General features: G+C 38.3%; 3 protein-coding genes across 5 annotated transcripts in view; 1 reads left to right on the forward strand and 2 right to left on the reverse strand.

The window, feature by feature from the left end:
• The window catches only part of LOC111868691, a 264586-nt gene extending 263193 nt beyond the window's left edge, over nt 1-1393 (reverse strand). Inside the window, exon 1 of one of the 2 annotated variants that reach the window (XM_033753203.1) lies at nt 1163-1393. The gene's annotated coding sequence lies outside the window, so the exon portion shown is untranslated. Of the gene's footprint in view, nt 1-1088 lie in introns of both variants that reach the window. The other variant, XM_023859580.2, reaches the window with a different exon arrangement.
• The window catches only part of LOC111868680 (A disintegrin and metalloproteinase with thrombospondin motifs 3), a 37363-nt gene extending 25902 nt beyond the window's left edge, over nt 1-11461 (forward strand). For both annotated transcript variants that reach the window (XM_023859564.2, XM_023859573.2), the window contains exons 9-15: nt 3373-3560; nt 5118-5242; nt 5551-5683; nt 7101-7426; nt 8169-8434; nt 9124-9358; nt 10810-11461. In XM_023859564.2, coding sequence (XP_023715332.1) covers nt 3373-3560; nt 5118-5242; nt 5551-5683; nt 7101-7426; nt 8169-8434; nt 9124-9358; nt 10810-11097 — 1561 coding nt within the window. In that variant the 3' untranslated portion in view covers nt 11098-11461. The remainder of the gene's footprint in view (nt 1-3372; nt 3561-5117; nt 5243-5550; nt 5684-7100; nt 7427-8168; nt 8435-9123; nt 9359-10809) is intronic.
• Nucleotides 8388-19821, reverse strand: part of LOC111868667 — a 331386-nt gene continuing 319952 nt past the window's right edge. The window contains exon 29 of the mRNA XM_033753177.1: nt 8388-8471. The gene's annotated coding sequence lies outside the window, so the exon portion shown is untranslated. The remainder of the gene's footprint in view (nt 8472-19821) is intronic.

Below are 19821 nucleotides of genomic sequence, written 5' to 3' on the forward strand. Positions count from 1 at the left end.
TTTTTTTTGACCGGAAGAGGGATAACAGTCCTTGATCATCCTCCGTATTCGCCAGATTTGGCTCCAGCAGATTTCTGATTGTTCCCAAAAGTTAAGTTGGCGATGAAAGGAGACCGTCACGACACCATCCAGGACATCCAAAGGGAATCTACCGCAGTTTTAAATGCGATTCCACAAAAGGAGTACAGTGACTGTTTTCGAAAACTTTTCAATCGATTCTAGCTATGTATTGATTCAGAAGGAGACTATTTTGAATAAAATGAGTGACATTTTGAAAATAATTCCCGTCTTGTATTTTTAATGAACACAGTCATAACAGAACCTGGACACACTGTGTAAACTGTGTCCTGTTTAGTTTACTCGCAACAAGTTTTCGAAAGTTTTCAGTTTTTCTGCAATATCCCCGTGGCTCCTTTAATAGTAACGCTGCATTACACTACCAGGTTTGGCTCTTTGAGGAGATTCAATATTCCGTCCTGTTCAATATACTGATGTAGGAAATGAAGAGATTTATATATTATAACATGTGCTACTGCACATGACTGACCCATTTCATTTAACTGTAACTGACATAGAAACTCGGTCACCTCTCTTCTTTTCCTTATGTCAGAGTTAGAGAGTGCCTCGGTCCAATCATCGATAACTAGTCACAAATTTTCTCCTAATTTGGTTCTAATAACAAGCGCGATAGATTACGTTTGGCTTAAAAGCAGTATTCAGTTTATTCCTAAAATACAAATAACCAAGTATCGAAGTTCATGTACTCGTGCAGTTCGTGAACCCTTAATTTTAAAATACACAAGATTGTTATTGATTTTATGGATTACTGATCATTGAATTTAATTACATTTTAACAATTTAAAGAGTAAGATTCATATGCATAAAATAAAAGAATTTAGTTCATACCTCAAAGGAAACATTACCGTCTCCGCTACAAAGACCAGCCGGTTAATGCTGTTTAGGGAAACAATCATCATGTACTGTGAGCATCATATGAAATAGCTAAATTCACTTTGTGGGCAGAATGAAAATTTTTTGCATGCTTAAAACGGTTAAATTTATGGGCAGTTTTATTTAGATAGGTATACTTAGATTCTGCAGGTTCTAGGCATCCTGGTGTTTAGTCGGATTTACTTGTATATACAAATCGAAGGAATTTAACCTTGCACGACAAACGTGTCGGTACTCGGTCCACATGTTTTATGTTGCATCGAGTTTAATTCACGTTATACTGGGAAATCTTGCAGATTCACTGATTATAACACACAGTATGAAAACTGATTTCACAATCTTGCAGTGTATACCATTTTAACAAATGAAATTAAAAGAAATGCAAGTCCAAGCAACCAATAACCAATTTAACTTAATATAACTCTTCATGCGTATACACTAGGCCGGCCACATGAAACTCCCATGTTATTGGTGGGTACATGACCGCTATGACACCACGGTGAAATGCTGCTGCCATCTCTACGCATCCTATATTAACTAAATTTAAAATGGACGACAGGGCCGAGAGCGCAATCGGTGAGAAGGTATGCTAACATAGCAACTATTTTGAGTGCCCCCCCCCCGCCCAATGCTTTGTTCGCTAGAATAGCAATAAATACTTTTACAACTAGATCTTTGTGCTGCAGAGGTTCCCCCCCTCAACCTATTTATATTTTTTAACTGTGTTCAATATCACTAGTCAAGGAGGATGAGGTTGGCAGGGCATGAAGCACGAATGGGGGAGGCGAGGAATGCATATAGGATATTGGTAGGAAAGCCAGAAGGAAAGAGACTAGTAGGAAGACCATGGTGTAGGTGGGTGGACAATATTAAAATGTATCCTAGAGATATAGGATGGTATGGCATGGATTGGATTGATCTGGCTCAGGATAGGGACCAATGGAGGGCTCTTGTGAACACAGTAATGAACCTTTGGGTTCAACAAAAGGCTGGAAAATTCTTGAGTGGCTGCACAATTGGTGGGTTCTCAAGAAGGGCTCAGCTCCATAAGTTCAATTTCACTTCACCCATATCCTTTGGGTTGGATTTGAGTGAAGTGCTATTAAACTTGGTCCCCCACCCTTTCAAAAGAAAAAATAACGGAATAAGAGCCTCTGGAGTACAAGAGATTAGGTTGCAAATTATTTTTCTGGAGATAGTTTCTCACCAGTGCCTGGAAAGTCCTAACCTTTCTTTCACATGAAACACCTCTTTAACCATCAAGATTACATATAATGAATGGGCCCTCATCCTAACCACTAACTGAACAATCTCTATGGGTAACTGGGGCGTACATTAGTGTGGTCATAACTAGTTATTGTAACATGGTGACATAATTTGTAAACCCGTCATGCAGGTTAAACATTCCTGTCTTAGGTGTATCATTAAAATAAAAGTGTTTAAAATACTCAACAAAAGTTAAAATAGAGGCACAGAGCATAAATAAACTGTGCAATAAATTATGCAGTAAAACTTAAGAGTCCGCGACAAAAACCTTTATAAAGCATAGAAAATGAAGAATGTATCTTATCAATCGTCACGACTTCTTCTTAATCCTTCACACACCATATTCCATCTAAAGGACCTGACAGAAAAAGATGTGGGGGGGGGATGTTTATTTGGTAAGAACATGTCAGAATACTTAGGCGGGGGCCACTGAGGCCAAATTTGGAAGAGAATATGGCATTTACTGATCGGCAAACAGAAGGGAAGCTTGTAATGATAGATAAATGCGCGTTAAGTTGAGAAAGAGTAAAAAATGCTAAAGCTATCCCCGCAACAAGCCATGGAGGCCCATAAGGTTGTTAGACAATGAGGCTCACATTTTCTAGACAGTCGGCTCACAGATGGCAGTCAGGTTGTCAGCCTTATGCGTCGGCCGCCCTTTACCCCCAGGAAGATTCCTGGTAGTCTTTTCTGTTAGAGGCTGACTCGACCCTGGGGCCATAGTGCGGCTGGAAGGATTAGGTCAATTGAAAAATCTGGAATCGAGCCCGCGACCTTCCGGCATGTAGCATAGTGCATCAACCAGCTAAGCTACCGCGAGCCCCCTGAGAAAGAATCCAAGATCACTAAAAAGAGAAGGCACTTCTGCATTTATATGAGAGGTCGTGTAGGCAGACAAGATGGAATTGGAAAGCATGACAACTTGTAAGCAAGTAGACCATGAGATGTGATGGGTATGCGTCATGTACGATCAAAATAAACCTAACATTTTGGTTTGAAAACCTTTGTAAATGAAGCTACTAAGAAGTAGAAGTGTGAAGAAATTAGATGTTAGAATATCAACTGTATAGACCAGTTCGAGATAAGGTCCATTGATAGGCTACTGTAATTATGCATACATAATAATGTATATTTGGATTCTACGTTGCCTTCCAGGCCTGCCTATGGAGGTGAGGACTGCCTTGGGAAGAGTGAGGAGTTCCGCATCTGTGGACAGGTGCCCTGCCCTGAGCCCATGAGGGATTTCAGAGCGCAACAATGTGCCCGGCTCCCCTATATTGTCCCCATTGGGGGACTGGGACACAGAATTAACAATACGTGGCTCGCACACGAGGCAGACCCCAGTATGTACAGAGCTTCGTTCAGTCCTATAGTATTCACATACGTGCTAATGAACCGTATAGATATGTGACATTTATCTTAATAATTATGCTGATATTTGTGAAGATACTTTCTTTGGCATATCTGACACATAAATTTATGATGGTATTAAATATTTCTGTATTGCAAATGTTGGAGAAATTGATCTTTTAGAAGAAAAACTATAGAGTCTCTTTACAAGTATATTACTCTGTAAAATTTCAATAGATTCAGAAATCCCATAAATACCTTTGTACTGAATTTCAGGAATGTAGAGTCTGTAGTTGTTTGGAAAAATGTCCTTTAACATGACAATGTAGCACTGCGGTGATAGCGCTAACCATCTCCCCTCTAAAGCTCATGCTGTAACAGCAGCGAGCTCTAGTGGCAAAATTGTACCAGATTTCTTCGTAATACAAATGAGCTGCGTTATCGCTTAGCTGAACGTACGAGTATCTGTGGTTACTGGAGTAGCTCATTCGTGATGTGATGGGCTGCAGACCGCAGGATGGCAGTCTACACCTGTAAAGCCCGCCGAAAAATTTCCTGCCACACAACTGTGCCCGGAATGGCATTAGGTGCCATCCATACTTTTTCCCCGGAGATGAAAGCGGCTGGAGCATGAAATTCATTACAATACCTCCAACCAGCGCCGAAATTTAAGAAAGGGGTAGATTTATTTCCAATTGGTCAATCGGCGTAATATTACGTGATATAAATAAGAGCCTGGATTACACCACACAATAAAATAATCCCTTATATGCAGGCTGAGAAATAGTTAAGTGGGGTATCTCTAATTCTCAGTATGTTACAGTAATTAGGCTGTTAACAAAAAATAAAACACCTCATATTTAACAGTATAACGCCGATTATCCAAATTAGTTACTGACAAAGGTGATTCAGATAAACGAAAATTTGGATAATTGGATTAAATTCTTATCCATGGAAAAGACTATTATAACATTGCCAAAATGTACTGCACTATTATAATAACAAGAACCAAACAGTTCTTAGTACAAGTGAAACATGAAATATTAATAAATGTACATTATAAGTTAACATTTTCAAACAATTTATTTGAACAAGTCCAACAATGACATTGGTTTAGCATACACATTCCATGCTTGTGGTGATTGACAATTCGGATAATCAGCGTTCTTCTGTACAAATATTTGTTACTGTATTACAGAGTCTCGCCATTGTTACCTATCACCAGCTCAGTTAGATCCAGGTAGTATAGTCACAGGCCATTCTGTAAGACCATCTTAATATGAGTATATACTCCTGTGTCTTGGTTCCTCAAGAGATTCTGCAACCAAACTGTACATGATTTTCCATACATGCTACATGCCCAGTCAGTCTCATACTTCTTCACTTTCTTTTCCTAACAATACTAGATAGAATGTAAAATTATGAAGATCTCTGTTAAGCCATTTTATTCATTCTCCTGGTAATTATCCTTCCTGACATCCAAATATTCTAGAAGCTCACTCTACATCTTCAGTCTTTAAAGTGGAATTACTATTGTGTTCCTGTGACAGGTTCCATGAAATGCCAACTTACATGTGTCAGCCAGGAGACAGGTGAAGTGTTCATGTCAGGAGAGAACCTGCTGGATGGTACACCCTGCTCCTATGACAACTATGACAAGAGTATCTGTATCCAGGCATGTCATCACAATATTTATACCATGTCAGCATTAGCTTCTGAACAACTGCCCATGGAAATATTATGTACATGTTGATAAAAAGGGAAGTATCAGAAATATAGCACAAATAGAGGTGACATGAAATAACGGAACAATTTAGATCAGAAAATAGTAACTTGCAAAATCAGAAAATATGTGGGATAAAATGTAATCATGGGAAAACATGAAACAAAATTGTGAACTGGACTTGTAGTTAGTCAGTTAGTGAGTGATATATTCACTTATCCATATCAATCAATCAGTCAGTCAGTTATTCCTGTCCCCAGGGTCACTGCCACGTACTGGGATGTGACGGAGTGCTAGATTCAACGGTGCAGGAGGATTCCTGCGGTGTGTGTGGGGGTGACAACTCTAAGTGTCATAACATCACCCACACTTTTCACCGGAAACTGCGTAGATGTGAGTTCTTCAAAAGGCTTCTCATTAAAATGTTAATTTAGGTTAAAACAGTTTACACAAGACCCATTCTGATCTTAAATCTTATGCTGATCCAAAAGTTTGAATCTTAAAAAGAATGTGTAGCAAGGAATGGGATTTTTCTGCTTGCAGATTGAAATCTTCACCTCTACCAAAAATGAAATTTGGAAATGACAAGAACACCCTCCTACCATCATTTGAACCCCATGTTAAGCTGTAGACCTCCTCTGTTAACCCGTATTCCCATGAACATGAGGACAACTTTATGGAGACCAAAAGTAATGATCATCTGATGTCTACAAATATTTCCATTCTTCAGATGGAATCACAGATGTCTGAGACATTCTGTTGTCCCGGGTGTGTCCCAATCTCAGAAATGGATTCCAAGCAAATTTTCTCTGTGGGTGGGACAGAAATATCATCACATAACTGGAGGCACTAGACAAATCACAAAAGAAACATAAAAAAATGGATACTAGGAACTAAGTGTACAAATGTGAATCAACTCAGGTTAGGTTCTAATAGAGGATGTTTGTGCTGATGGTATTCAACCTTGAAGACACACAATATTACACCACAATTATGTTGTACATTGTCCATTGTTTGCGGTATATCAGACATGGACAGATAAAGCTTCAGAATAACGGCCTAGTGTGATTTTTTCAAAATTGTTAGTCATGCAACACTACACTCTGCGAACATGCAAGCAGCTGAAGCATGTTAACAGTCTTCATTTGGCTAACATGATAACCTGAAATGTAATGCACTCCATCTTCCCAACTCAAGGCTACAATATATGCATCTCTTCTAGTTGTGTCATCACTAGTGTATGCCTGGAGGAAGTGGCTGACAATGCCTGTGATGGACTGGCTGGAGATGGCAGAAGATACATTATCTGATTACCACTGAATCACAAAATAACACTCTGTATTTCATTAGGTGGGCTAAAACGGTTAACATGAACACTCTGACAGTGCTTCAGATGATTAATCATAAGTAAATAAATTGATTTTATTACTGAATTCACTTCTGAGATCAGTGGCAATGATCAGCATCAAGTCTGAAACAATTTCCCTAACATTGAAGGAGACCATAATTCCTCTGTTTGTGCTTTCCAATACATCATATAAAGATTTTATACAAAACTTTGTATGTATTTCTGTCACTTCTTGCTGTTTCATTCTCACAATAGTATAAGAGACAGGAATCTAAACTTGGCACAAATTACATCCTCCTACATGTGCCAGAAGTTATTAAAAATATTGTAGATCAGAAACTGCTGTGTACAGAATGTTTAATTCTACTGTCACATGAAAGCTCTTGAAATGGCCTTTCACACTGTACACAAGTAAGTGCAGAAAGTTGTAGATCACAATAGTGAAATTCTTGATGTCCGCAGCAATGACGCGGGTTGCGGTTTTCCCTCGCCTGGCTCGTAATGTGTGGATAGACGTGAATACAGATCCTCAGGGGGATACAAAACTGGTAATCCGAGACAGACGCAGCCGACAATATAGCCTGGCTTCACCCAATGACTTGAGGTTGAAAACAGCAGGTCCAGTACCCATATATGGTACAGTCACTGTGTGGACAGTCCCCTCCATAAAAGAGCAAGACACCATTGCTTCTGTGGTTGTTGAGGGGGCAAGGTTCCATTATGAGAGGAGGGGGAACCGTGAGAAGCTGTCAGCTAGGGGCCCCCTGCTAGCAGAACTTGTTGTGTCTGTGAGTATTATGAATCAAAATATAAGGAGCAGCATACTCATATTGTTGTCATCTGGATTTTGACATCATGTAGTTTGGCAGATGGGAACCAAAGTTTCAAAGAAACACACTGCCTCCATCTTCAGGGTGGAAAATGAAGGCAATATGTTCTCCAAAACGTTAGTGTCCACATGCCAGACTATATAGTGTTAAAATTAAGAGGACCACAATATGAATCTTCACTGCCATGGAAACCTCAAATCTTCATACTTAGAATTTACACTCTTCACCATTCATTAGATGGTTAAATTTAGAACGCTGAGCACAAATGGAGAAAATTATATGATTAGCATTGACCTAAATACACCAAGGGAAAGCTACTTGTAGACCTAAGCATAGATGGGAAAACAACAATGAAACAGGTCTTAAAGAAGTAACTGTGAAAATGTGACTTCAATGGAGCTGGCTCAGGATATGGCCCAGTAATTGGATTGCCTGATGACCATGATGAATCTTCAGGTTCAGAAACATAGCTGTTGAAGGTAGATTCAGTACTGTGGAGTCAATCAGCCAGTCAATTAACCACTTTGTCAGCTGTAGGGATACCGGAGACATAAATAAATTTGTAATTATTGGGTCAGTCATTCAATTATTATTCATTCAGTGACTCAGCCTGCGAGTCAGTATGTGAGTGAGTGAGTGAGTGAGTTTGTCAATAAGTCAGTTGAAGTATACACCATGAACTCTGATTACTGCACTGAAGGTGTCTGCAGAGCCTGCTGCCCTGGAGGCAGGTGTGACAGTAGCAGCCCAAAGCATCTACACACTGCACCAGGCTCTGTTCGGGGTGGGCTCACGCTATGCTTGGCAGGTGGGCGGCTGGGGTCCATGTTCCAAGAGTTGTGGGGGAGGCCGACGCTTCAAGACTGTGGCCTGTAGGGATACTGATACGGGGCGTCTTGTGCCCCGGAGACACTGCTCTCTAGTGGCTAAGCCCCCTGCAAGGATGGAGCGCTGCAACCTCATCAGGTGTGAAATTTTCCTCTGCATAGATGCTAGACACTCTCTGAAAGTAAAAAGTACATTAATTATTTTTGCATTCATAGTGATAACAAGTGACAGTCAATCCAAAGACCATAACAGCTTGGAATCAGATGCCCTTATTAAATCATAACAGTAAAAAGCTCTGCTTATCTCAGAAGGATAACCCACAGATCACCAATAATTTTTTAATTCACTTAGTGGAGGGTGGAGTCCAACTGGGTCCACTCGGCACAGCGCCCACTGATTGGCCTCACAGATCACTGTAGTGATACATGTCTGTTTCGTGTTTGGGAGGTACTGGGTTTGATCTCAATCAGTACTAACTACTTATCCTAACTGAGGTATTAGTACTTCAATGAAAATGTGAGGTAATACATTTGTAGTAGGCAGAGCAGTGCACACTTCACAATCCATAATAACTCCCTATCTCTTCCTTCACAAATTAATCTCTGCAGTGACATAACAACTGAGAGGCTTAGGAAGTTACACAACTTTGTTTTAATCCCATTTAAAAGCAACTGTAAGATTTGCATGTAGCACATGAAATGAAGTTAAAGTAAATCTTCAAAATTATTTCTCTAGCTCCGGAACTGACAATCTTGTGCCACTATATCCATACGAGTAAATGAAATAGTCATATTCTCACTAAGAGTTATGTGTGTTTCATTCTAAAGCTGTGACTTCATGTGGGTGTCTGCAGACTGGGAACAGTGCACCTCCACCTGTGGCTCTCGTGGCATGCAGGAGCGTGAAGTGTTTTGTGTCCACAATCACACTGACAATAATGAGCCACCATGGAAACACATGGTGGACCCAAAGCGATGCCGGGTGGGAGTCAAACCAGAAACCACAAGACCTTGCAATCGAGTGCCATGCCCTGCACACTGGATTAGTGGCAACTGGTCACAGGTATGAGATGAGCAAGCCTTAAATTTATATTCATTCTGTGAAAGGCACGTAGGCTTCCGGTAGAACATATGATTCACTCCATAGAGCAACATTCTTTCTGAGAAGCTAACATCACAGCCAGTCAAGAAATTTCCCACATTTTACAGAAGCTGAAGGTTCATTATTATGTTAACTGGACCATAACTGGAGCCATGTTTCTTTAAACCCTATTTTATATTATCCTCTCATCTATGCCCAAGTATCCCAAATTGTCTCCTTTTATGTAGTTAAACTAAAATTTTACATGCATTTCTTGATTCTTCCATAGCTGCCCCATGCCTCAATCATCTCGTCTTCCCTAATCTGAGCTCCCTGACAGTGTTAGATTAAGTGTACATGATATGAAAATCCTCAGTATGCAGTTTTCTCCAGCCTCCTCCAAATTCCTGTCTTCTAAGTCCAAATAATCTTAGCACACAAATAATCTCTTAATGTTTTATAATGATAAAATAATCATCTTAATGTATATGATAATGGGACTCTATAGAAAAAGATCTGCTAGGATCCTGAAGAACTTTAAATTACCAATCAGAGGAAGATGCTCAGGGATAACACTCACGGGGTGTAGACATTCTGTTTTGTAATACTCATGACAAGTTCACCAGGATGGGGCTGATGAAGATGAAAGAGCATGCAATAATAAACATTATTGTCTCAATTATGTTACCTTTTTTTAAGAAAAAATATAATAATCATAAATATGATTGGGACCAAAACTGTATGTTACATAAGGCCTACTACTGCAGAAGTTCACTTGGAAAAAAAAAATCTCTGGTCATGGGCCCCAAGGGGCCTGAAGCTAAGACGAACTGAGTGGTGGTAAACCGCCAGTCGTAAAGTAACTCTAACTCTGATAGCAGTTATACCCATGTGGAGGAAGGGTCAAATACCTTCACCGTGACCCTGCGAGTCATGGGAGGCGACAAAAAAGAAATCTCAAATCTGAGGCAGTAAAATATGGTCGCAAGTCCCAAGAGACTCGGACCCAAGAGAGACTGTGCTGGCAAGGACTAGCAGCATATACAAAAGACAGGCCCATCCTCTCGTCAAAGAGGGTGCCTCCCAAAAACAAGACCATAACTGTCGAACAGTAATAAATATTTGGTAATGACTGACTGTCAGTTGCAATGTGACTTACATGGCAGTTAGTAGAGTAGGAGATTGGTGTGAGATGCTCACCAGTCTGCAGGGACGTGAGCTGGAGAGCAGGGGAACATCCACCGATGAAGACCCTGCTGACTGAGAAGACTTAGTACATGCAGTAGCGAACTGCAGTGTGTGTGTGAATTCGCAATAGTGCTATAGTTACTTGTAGTTACGATTTTAAGTCTTCAATAAATCCAAGTGCACTCCAAACCCTATCTATAGTCACTCATACATGTGACAATATAGCACATGTTTATGTTTCATAGTGCTCTGCTAGCTGTGGCCATGGATTAGAGACACGAGAATTCCGATGTCCTGCTCCTCGTGGGGAACCATTCTTTGAGTGTGGTCCATCACCTCCTGATGAACAACGTCCTTGTGTTGGGATATTCAGCAAACATGACCCTCTGTGCTACAAATCAAAGCCATGTCGCCGTGATGCATCTCCTTACTGTAGTCTGACGAACCTCCTGGGACACTACTGTGTTATCCCAGAATTCAGAAAACTGTGCTGCAAATCTTGTAGTCTAACTATGAATATGCTGCCTGAATGATTTCATACAAATCTGTAGCTCCAAACTGTAAGATGACAACACACATTTCAGTCATGCATAGCAATTCCTTGCCCACTGTAGTTCTGTCAATTTTAGATTTCAGGTATCTGCAATTTTCCATTTGTAGTCAGTTTTGTAAACCATGGAATTTGGTTTTACATATGTAGTATCAACAGCTTTTATTTGTGATGATGGATGAGGATGAACTATTTTTTAGAAGTATTTTAGTTAGTGAGAGCAAACCATACTGCAGAAGTGGAAATGATTTACAGGTGGAGGAGGAAGAAAAGTAGAAGAATAAGAAGAGATCATGGTGGTGGTGACAGTAGCAGCAGCAGCAGTGGTAGAAGCAAGATTAGTAGTAGTAGTAGTGGTAGTAGTAGTAGCAGTAGTAGTAGTAGTAGTAGTAGTAGTAGTAGTAGTAGTAGTAGGAGGAGGAGGAGGAGGAGGAGGAGCAGCGGTAGACTAGTGATTTTAATAGTAAAGTGGTTTATCTTTAACCAAATGCAAAATGATCTATCATATTTTCTGAAATTCATGCAACAACAAAAATTAACAGCACACACCACTGAAAATAAATATAACTAATAGTGTATTTCAGCTTCCTGTTGCCTTGATGCATCATTTTACATACTCACTTCCGTCTTCAATGCGACTACGTTTACAATTACTCCATACTTTAAAATAATATTAAAATTAAAATCAACATTGAACTGCTACATGTTTTGGCCATATTTGGTCATCCTCAGGCAACTGTTCGCTTGTTGAAATTGCTACACTGAATTAGTTCTTAAGTTAAAATATTCCAGTGTTATTCCATCTTTGTCATTCACTCATTAAAAATACATTTGCTTCAAAACATCACTCTTCATCTTTTCATGGACTACTTTCATGTGTCAATCAATGTTTTTTGTGTTGCTTTGTTTAGCCACATGAATATTGTGTGGTTGTATTATCACTGCTGTTTTATCCCATTAGTATGTATGTTCTCATGAACAGAACAGAACCGATGCATTGTTTGATGCATCAGCACTAACAGTAATAAGAGTAGCTTCTGACAAGTCCTTAGAAAATTCTTCACTGGCTGGTGGCCCCAGTACATCTGTTGCAACAGCTTTACTTATTCTTCATGCACACTGTAGCATGTACAGCTGTTACTATGTGACTACCATGAGATAGGTGAATATGCAGCAGCTCAGTAAACCCGTTTCTGCAGCAACGAATCGATCCACAATAGAGGTACTGTTGGAAACAGGGTTCTTCTATGTGGCCCATGCCAAGTAGTTACTTTGAAGACAATTGGGGTTACCAAGTCAGTTCTGCATGGGAAGCCATGAAGAGAGGACTTGAGCACATGAAACTGAAGAATCTCCACTGTGAGAAGCCATTGCCAGAGAATGTCTGGTGAAGACACAGCAGGCTGGAAAAAGACTTAGTGGGTGCTGTGGTGATTTGTGAATTGTGGAGATTAGCGGTGGCATTGTAATTACATATACTTACAAGTTTTGTGTATAAGTGGCCAAAAGATCCATTCACCAATTCAAACCCTACAAATAGTCATGCATATTATGTGGCAATATACATGATTTGATCAAATATATTCAATATTAGTTTCACTGAGCAGGCATTAGAAAGGGAGGGCAGGCTATGAACGTTCCATCTGTTGCCACCATGTAAGTTCATTTTCACAAATGGAAATCTGGAAAATAAAGTGATTTCATAATTCAAAATGCTGCTTGAATAACAGCTTTGTGTTTCTTTGCCTTAAGATAGTTACTGATATTTCTGTAATCTCCAGAAGTGATAAATGTTGAATATTATACACACAAGTAATGAAGTGGAAATTCTTTCACTAAAACACATTTGTTTTGACACTTTAACCACCACTCTTCTTTTTCAGCAAACACTTCACAAAACAACACACTTGCACTGAAAATCTAGACCAAATTTACCCCAGCTGGGATCACATGGCACAGTACTCCTCTGCCAGAATTAAGTAGTACCAGTAATGACTTTTGGCCCACATGTTTCATTTGTTTCTGTTCTCACTGAAAGCAACATACAATGAAATTCTGAGTAGATAACAGGCTGTTTCAGAACACATGTCTCCCTCATGGAAAGTTTTCTTACATGTATAAAGTATGACTGAAAGTTGAAACCTGGGACATTCCTTCAATTCATAATCAACCAGCTGGGAACCCTGGACAAGATACTAAAACCTGGACATATGGTCACCCTTCAGGACAGGGACAATTTTACTCAATGAGGCACATTCCCTGAAGAGCAAATAGTTGCCCAAATAGTCAAGATACCAAACTTTTATGATCTGTGAAGGTTAATTACAAGAGCCCTTAGACCATACCTTGACAAACACTGACTGAAGTTTTTATGTATTTGTCACCTCCCCTATGCATGCTACATGCTGCATGTCAGACACATTTATCTTCCTTCATTTTACCTAAATATTAACTGAATGGTACAAACTGTGACAGTTCTCATTATGTAGTTTTCTCCTCCCTCTCCTATATCCAAGCATTCTCTCCAATACCTTGTTCTCAAATTTCCTCAATCTATGATCCTCCTTTACAGTGACAGACTAACTTTCACACCAAAATCAGACAAAACTGCAGTTCTCTTTATTATAATCTGTACATTTTTAGATAGGAGACAGGGAGACTGATGAGTCTGAACTGCATCACAGGAAGCATTCCCCAGATTTAATCTGCTCTGAATTTACTTTCAATCTGTATTACTTACAGATTTCCTATATTTTCAAGGAATTTATTAGCTATCTTCACACTATGGTTTCATCCTGCATTATAATGAGCATACAGTTCATTTTGTTTTACTTCAACATCAGCTCTTAATTTGCATTTTTAGATTTTTTGTGTTTGGTATTTATGTCTTCACACAGTTAAGGTAAGATCATAAGAGAATACCAGAAGCTGATGTGTCCCATTCAGTTACAGTTGTTCTAGATTTTACATTCAAAATGGTGTATTCTATGGAAAAACTGAAGAACAGTGGTGATAAATAAGCTGTTGCAGACAGTTTCTGAAAAGGAAATGTTTATCTATCTGGACTTCATAACCTATAAGATCTGCTTAAATGCATTTTCATTAAGCTAGAATCATGGATGTGTAAAATTCAGGTAAAAGGTAAAGCTGTCCGTGTGCTTAATTAAGAAATAAGCCATGAAAACATATGGGGAGTGGATATATAAATCCATGTATTCTTGACCTCGGCACTAGTTTAATGTGAGTGGTCAGCTTCATGCCTTGACTGCTTTACCCCTGGGGAGAGAGCCCCTGGTACCCACTGGATAGTAGGCTGGATGGGCCCGAGGACTGGGCTTGATGATGTGGAGAGGAGAGGAGAAAAATCTTCCCACTACTTAGATTCAAACTCCGAGCCCTTTGCCATCCAGCCTGTAGCCAGTAGCTATAATGACTGTGCTATGCCTGCTCATGTGTGTCAAATTCAGTAATAATATTATAGAACATTTCTCTTCATACAGAGCTATACAATTTTATAATGTCTGTAAATAGCAGATGCTTTGTCTTATTGTACTCCTATTCTTTTCCAGTATCTGACAGATACAAAATCTCTGATCAGTAGTAGTTTTGTTATGCCACACCCACAATGATGATCAACAATAACTTCGTTTATGTGTGGGATTAACCTTGAGATGAAATGGGGATACAATTTTTTATAAAGTTGTAACAGTGACAGTCTTTATTTCATCTTTCCGTGATTATTTCCATTCTTTCAGTGTGCACTATATGAGCCACAGAAATGTTGCAACGCAACATCTATATCCATGTTCATGTTCATATGTTCCAGAACATACAAATATGGCATCTGACTGAACAATTGCTGTGAGCACACTGTTTTGTCAGTGTGCAATGACAATGGACAGCCTGAATATGGACCATCTTAGATTAACATTCTGGTTTTTTAAATCGCATAAATCAATAAAATGTTCCAGTGGAGCTAAGAGGTTATTCTCAAAATGCAGATCTAAGCATTTCAAAAGTCTTCATGGTTGTCCTTCCATGTTAGATAGTAGTTTGTGCATATGTTGATAAAATTTTAAAATGCAGTGACAGCTATAAACAGAAGTAGTTGTAAGTGATACAAAGCAGTGGCTTCCCTTAAGCTTGGGGTACAGTCAGAAACTGTTCACAACATAGGTGACTTATTATTCCTATGGATGCTACCTTTCAAGTTTCTAGGCATGCTGTGGATGTACCAGCACTTCCTCCAGTACCAACATATAACTACAGTGAAAGCCCCACTTAATATTTCTTTGTGGAATAGTGGATCAAAACAATAAACTGAGGAAATTCTAAAATTAGGTGATTCATCACTGGAATTAGTGATTTGGGACCACTGAAATTTAACATTATATGAGGGATAATTTTTAACTGAGGAATATTAGGTGGGAGTTCCACTCTATTTCATGACGTAACCACATGATTCTCTCATTCACTTCATAAAAAGGACTGGATCGTCAATTGGAATGGTTATTGAAAACACTTTAATAATCATTGAAAGAATGAGCTCTGATAGGATCCCCCAAAGATTACCAAATATCTACCTAATGGACAATGCTTAGAAAAATCTAAAGGAAGGTGTAAGATTTTGTTCTTTAACACTCATATGTGGCCAATGAGGCATAATACTACGAAGGATGATGATGCTGAAAAGACAGTGTATATGGAGACTTGTTTATGCTGTAAGCTGAGTGATGTGGACTAGCTGACCTTTATTCAGTGTGAAGAAAATACAGTTCTGACAAATTAACATATATGGCTGCAAACAAGAGAAATTGATAACAAGGAAAATAATTAAGCAAAAATTGTGTTATTTCATTTTATTCTAATGCAGAATTCAGTACTGGTGTTTGAGTTTTCACATGTGTAGGCTGTGCTTCTAGAAAATTATTGTATCATTATCGCTAGAAAACATATATATTATCTATGAATTAAGTTTTGATTGTTCTAACCAATCAAAAATACACCCGTTATTCTTTCCATTGCAAGATTGGTGTCAACTAAGGAAGCATTTGCAGTTTCTTTTGTAAAGTAACATTACATGGGGTAATTATTTGTCATAACAACTTCTATTTGTCTAGGTCACCATTATAAAAGGCACTGCTATGAAATTGAGTCTTTTTAGTCAGTAATCATCCTTTCTATCTATCAGGATACATTGAAACATCCATGGAACTGGAAGTAAAAGAGATTTCTGCATTTACAGTGGGTCTGTAGTTTGTCAATCTATTATGAATATGGGGAGAGCTCAAGTAGTCTGTTATTTTTATATATGTTATGTATTTATGTATATTTTTTCTGTAGAAATTATGGAGTAATCAGTTTTGTAACAAGTGTTTGTAACTTTCATGGGGGGGGGGGAGGATATGAGTTTTAACACATTCACTGCCGTTTATCTAAACACCAGCTTAAACCTGCAGGCTACACAAACTAACATGACATTCTAATAGAACAACAAAGTCATCTTATAGAATATACATCAAAAATATATATTTAATCCTCGCAGCTTGCATACAGCTACTGGTGTCTTTGTTGCAATTACATGATTCCCATGAGAGAAAACACTAAATATTTTGACAATTAGCCAAGTGATGCAAGTTGCCATTGTTACTGAGACAGATACTCACTCGATCATCAACTGTTGTAATTGGCAATGAATGTGTTAACACTGCATGCATGTAAGCACATAATTCTGGTACTGAAAACCCCCCAATGACAGATTTCCAAATACAAGACAAAAAAATATGAAGTTCCTCCACTGCAACTCCGTGAAAACTTTGGCTACTGACTAGATGATTTAACATATAAATTCATGTAATTAAGCAGTAAACATGCAGTATACTCCATTAATTTATAATAAAAAATTGTACAGTTATGTACACCTAACTATTATCACTACACATCTTTGTTTTTATAAAAATACTGTCAAGACTTGGGGATGGTTTTGGTCAGTAACTGCTGATTAGGAGGGTGATAGACTGATATCACAACAATGGGGAAATTTATAGAACTGTGACACAAAAAGCCACATTTCCTGTAGTCTTGACTGTATCTATCTGCATTTGCAGTAATTCTATAATTATAAGGAAACAAACTGTTCCAGACACATAATATTTTAAGATAATGAACAAGGCTGTGGTTTACATAGTATACAAGATTGAAGTTTTTGTACAATAGACATATGTAGGAATTAGGCAGGGCAGGTAACAAATGTTTCATACAGTTAAACATTTGCATTTAACTGAAAACATAAAAGGGATATTTTCCAATTCATTAGGCTTGAACCCTTTCCACTCAACTGCTGAGAGTACCTGCCATTTCAGATTCCTTCTTAGCCATAAAAGTTGTGCAATCACCTTCATAATTTTTCCTGCTGCTTATATTCTGATCTATCATATACTTCGTGGCTGCTCCAACCATACATATTGAGCTGGCCACAGGACAGTGCATAGGTCACATGACAGAAATGCCATGTCAGTCGGTGTACCAGTGAGACTGCCAACCGCAACTACTACTCCCATGAGAGCTCTATTGCATGGACACAGCTACAGTAACCTCGCATGATATCTGTATTATTAGTGTTAATAAAGTTTTATAAAGATGAACGCTGTGATGCTATTCTCTTATAGATAACCAAATTATCTATAACATCACTAACACTGCCATCTGTTTTCCAACATACAAACCACTTACCATAATCTCTATCATTATTATGACACATTTTTCATTTACAGTACCATCTTTTCCTAATTTTACAAACTATCTGCCACCATCATTCATCATTAACATGTGGTCAGCAGAAATAATTATGACTTGGGAAGGCAGGTAATATCTGACATAAATTAAAATATGAGGTGCAGAAAATGTACACATAAAAAAAATGGAATGGAAAGGGTTAAAGTACAGCATTTTTGATGCTACATGTATGTTACAATTAATATGTTGTTGGACATTATCCATCATCTTGTCTGTTCTTAAAAAAACGTTGTTTCTTTTAAAAAACACAGACAGACAAGATGATGGATAATGTCCAACAACATATTAATTATAACAATTTACCATCATCACAAACTTTTAAATCTTATTTACATGTATATTATCCTACATTGTACTGGCTTCTGTTTACAATCCCCAGGTATGACAAATGTGCACCACTACCCACAAACACATGATATATAAAACACATGTTTTAAACCTTCTGATTCCTCTTCTTTATATATGAAGTTCTTGGAAGCACAATGAGATATGAATACAATGTAGAGCTTTATACTAGACTAAACTTCAAATCATCCTCCAATCCTAGAGTCCTAGGGAAAGAATTAAATTAAATTTGGAAAAAACAGACACAGGAACCAGAGTAAGGACTTTAGAAAAAGAATACAGTGAAGGGGTTATTATGAATGAAATGAATTACCAGAGCACTGTAGACTTTTTAGTAACATTATGGCAAAAGAATATCTCTCCAAATTTGGGGAAAGTCTGCACAAACGAGGAAACCACAGAACACATTCTGCTGAAATGCATGGAAGAAGAACACATAAAGAAACTGACAGATCTGTGTTACAAGAGGTTTTGAAATACAACAAACCCTGGGAAATGGTCCAACAATTTTATTGGAGATATTGTGCTAACAGCACAAATACTGGCAAAGAAGGAAGGATCCTCCAAAACTTAGTCTACAGCTCAAATTGTGCTGAGTACAAGTTCTTAAAATAAAATCTACCCATGTATATGCCATTCATTAACTTATTTGTAAGACTATGAATGATCTGGTAACAATTCCACTTGAAAATGTGACAAAGTTTCATAAAACTTATTCCAACATTTATCAGTATATTTACAATTACAATGCATTTTGTTATCCAGGCAAAAAACTGGTATCAGATTTATTTGACTTGAATAGGTATAGTACAATAAAGAACAGCAATTATTTTAATACATCAAAGAAATAGTAGCAGTAGTAATTATAGCTCTTTGGCATATGAAACTTCCATTTGGCTAACCCAACTGTGCCAAAATAACACTGACAAATTGACTAGGCCATGTCTCATGTTTTCACAATGCTCAAAACAGAAATATGTATGTACAATACCACCCACTGTTGTGCTGAACCTTTGTAACTACAATTTTAGCATGTTTGGTTGGTTTCACGTGTATAAACTATATATTTTGGATGATGTCCATTGTGTGAACAAACAAAATATCAGCTGTTTGGGAACTAGGTTTATATAAGGGTCCCTTAGAGTATGTACCTTTTCCACTAACCTAGGCAGAGACAAAGCAGTCTCTGAAATATTGTGTTTCGTTTTCTTCCAGGTAATAAACAATGTCCATGCTCAAAACAGATATCTGTATGTATAATAATGTGGCATGTTTACCCATGTTTACGCATGTTTACGCCCGCAACACATGTGGCCAACAGTATGGGAACAGTGTTTTTTACCTCTGCGGACAGGCTATGTAACAGCCACATTGTGACATCACACAACAGTATGTGGCCGTCAAGTGACACACTTCCTACGCGATGTACCTCGACATCATTGACGCTTGGATTACACAACAGTACTGTTCATTCATTGCGACATTTCCATGCTGTCGGGTTCGAGGCTACATGGTGAGGGCTAGACTGAACAAAAATGAGTGGTGGAAGCAAGTGAAGTGGAACCAG

Source organism: Cryptotermes secundus, unplaced genomic scaffold (assembly GCF_002891405.2).
Source record: "Cryptotermes secundus unplaced genomic scaffold, Csec_1.0 scaffold280, whole genome shotgun sequence".
NCBI classification, from domain to species: Eukaryota; Metazoa; Arthropoda; class Insecta; order Blattodea; family Kalotermitidae; genus Cryptotermes; species Cryptotermes secundus.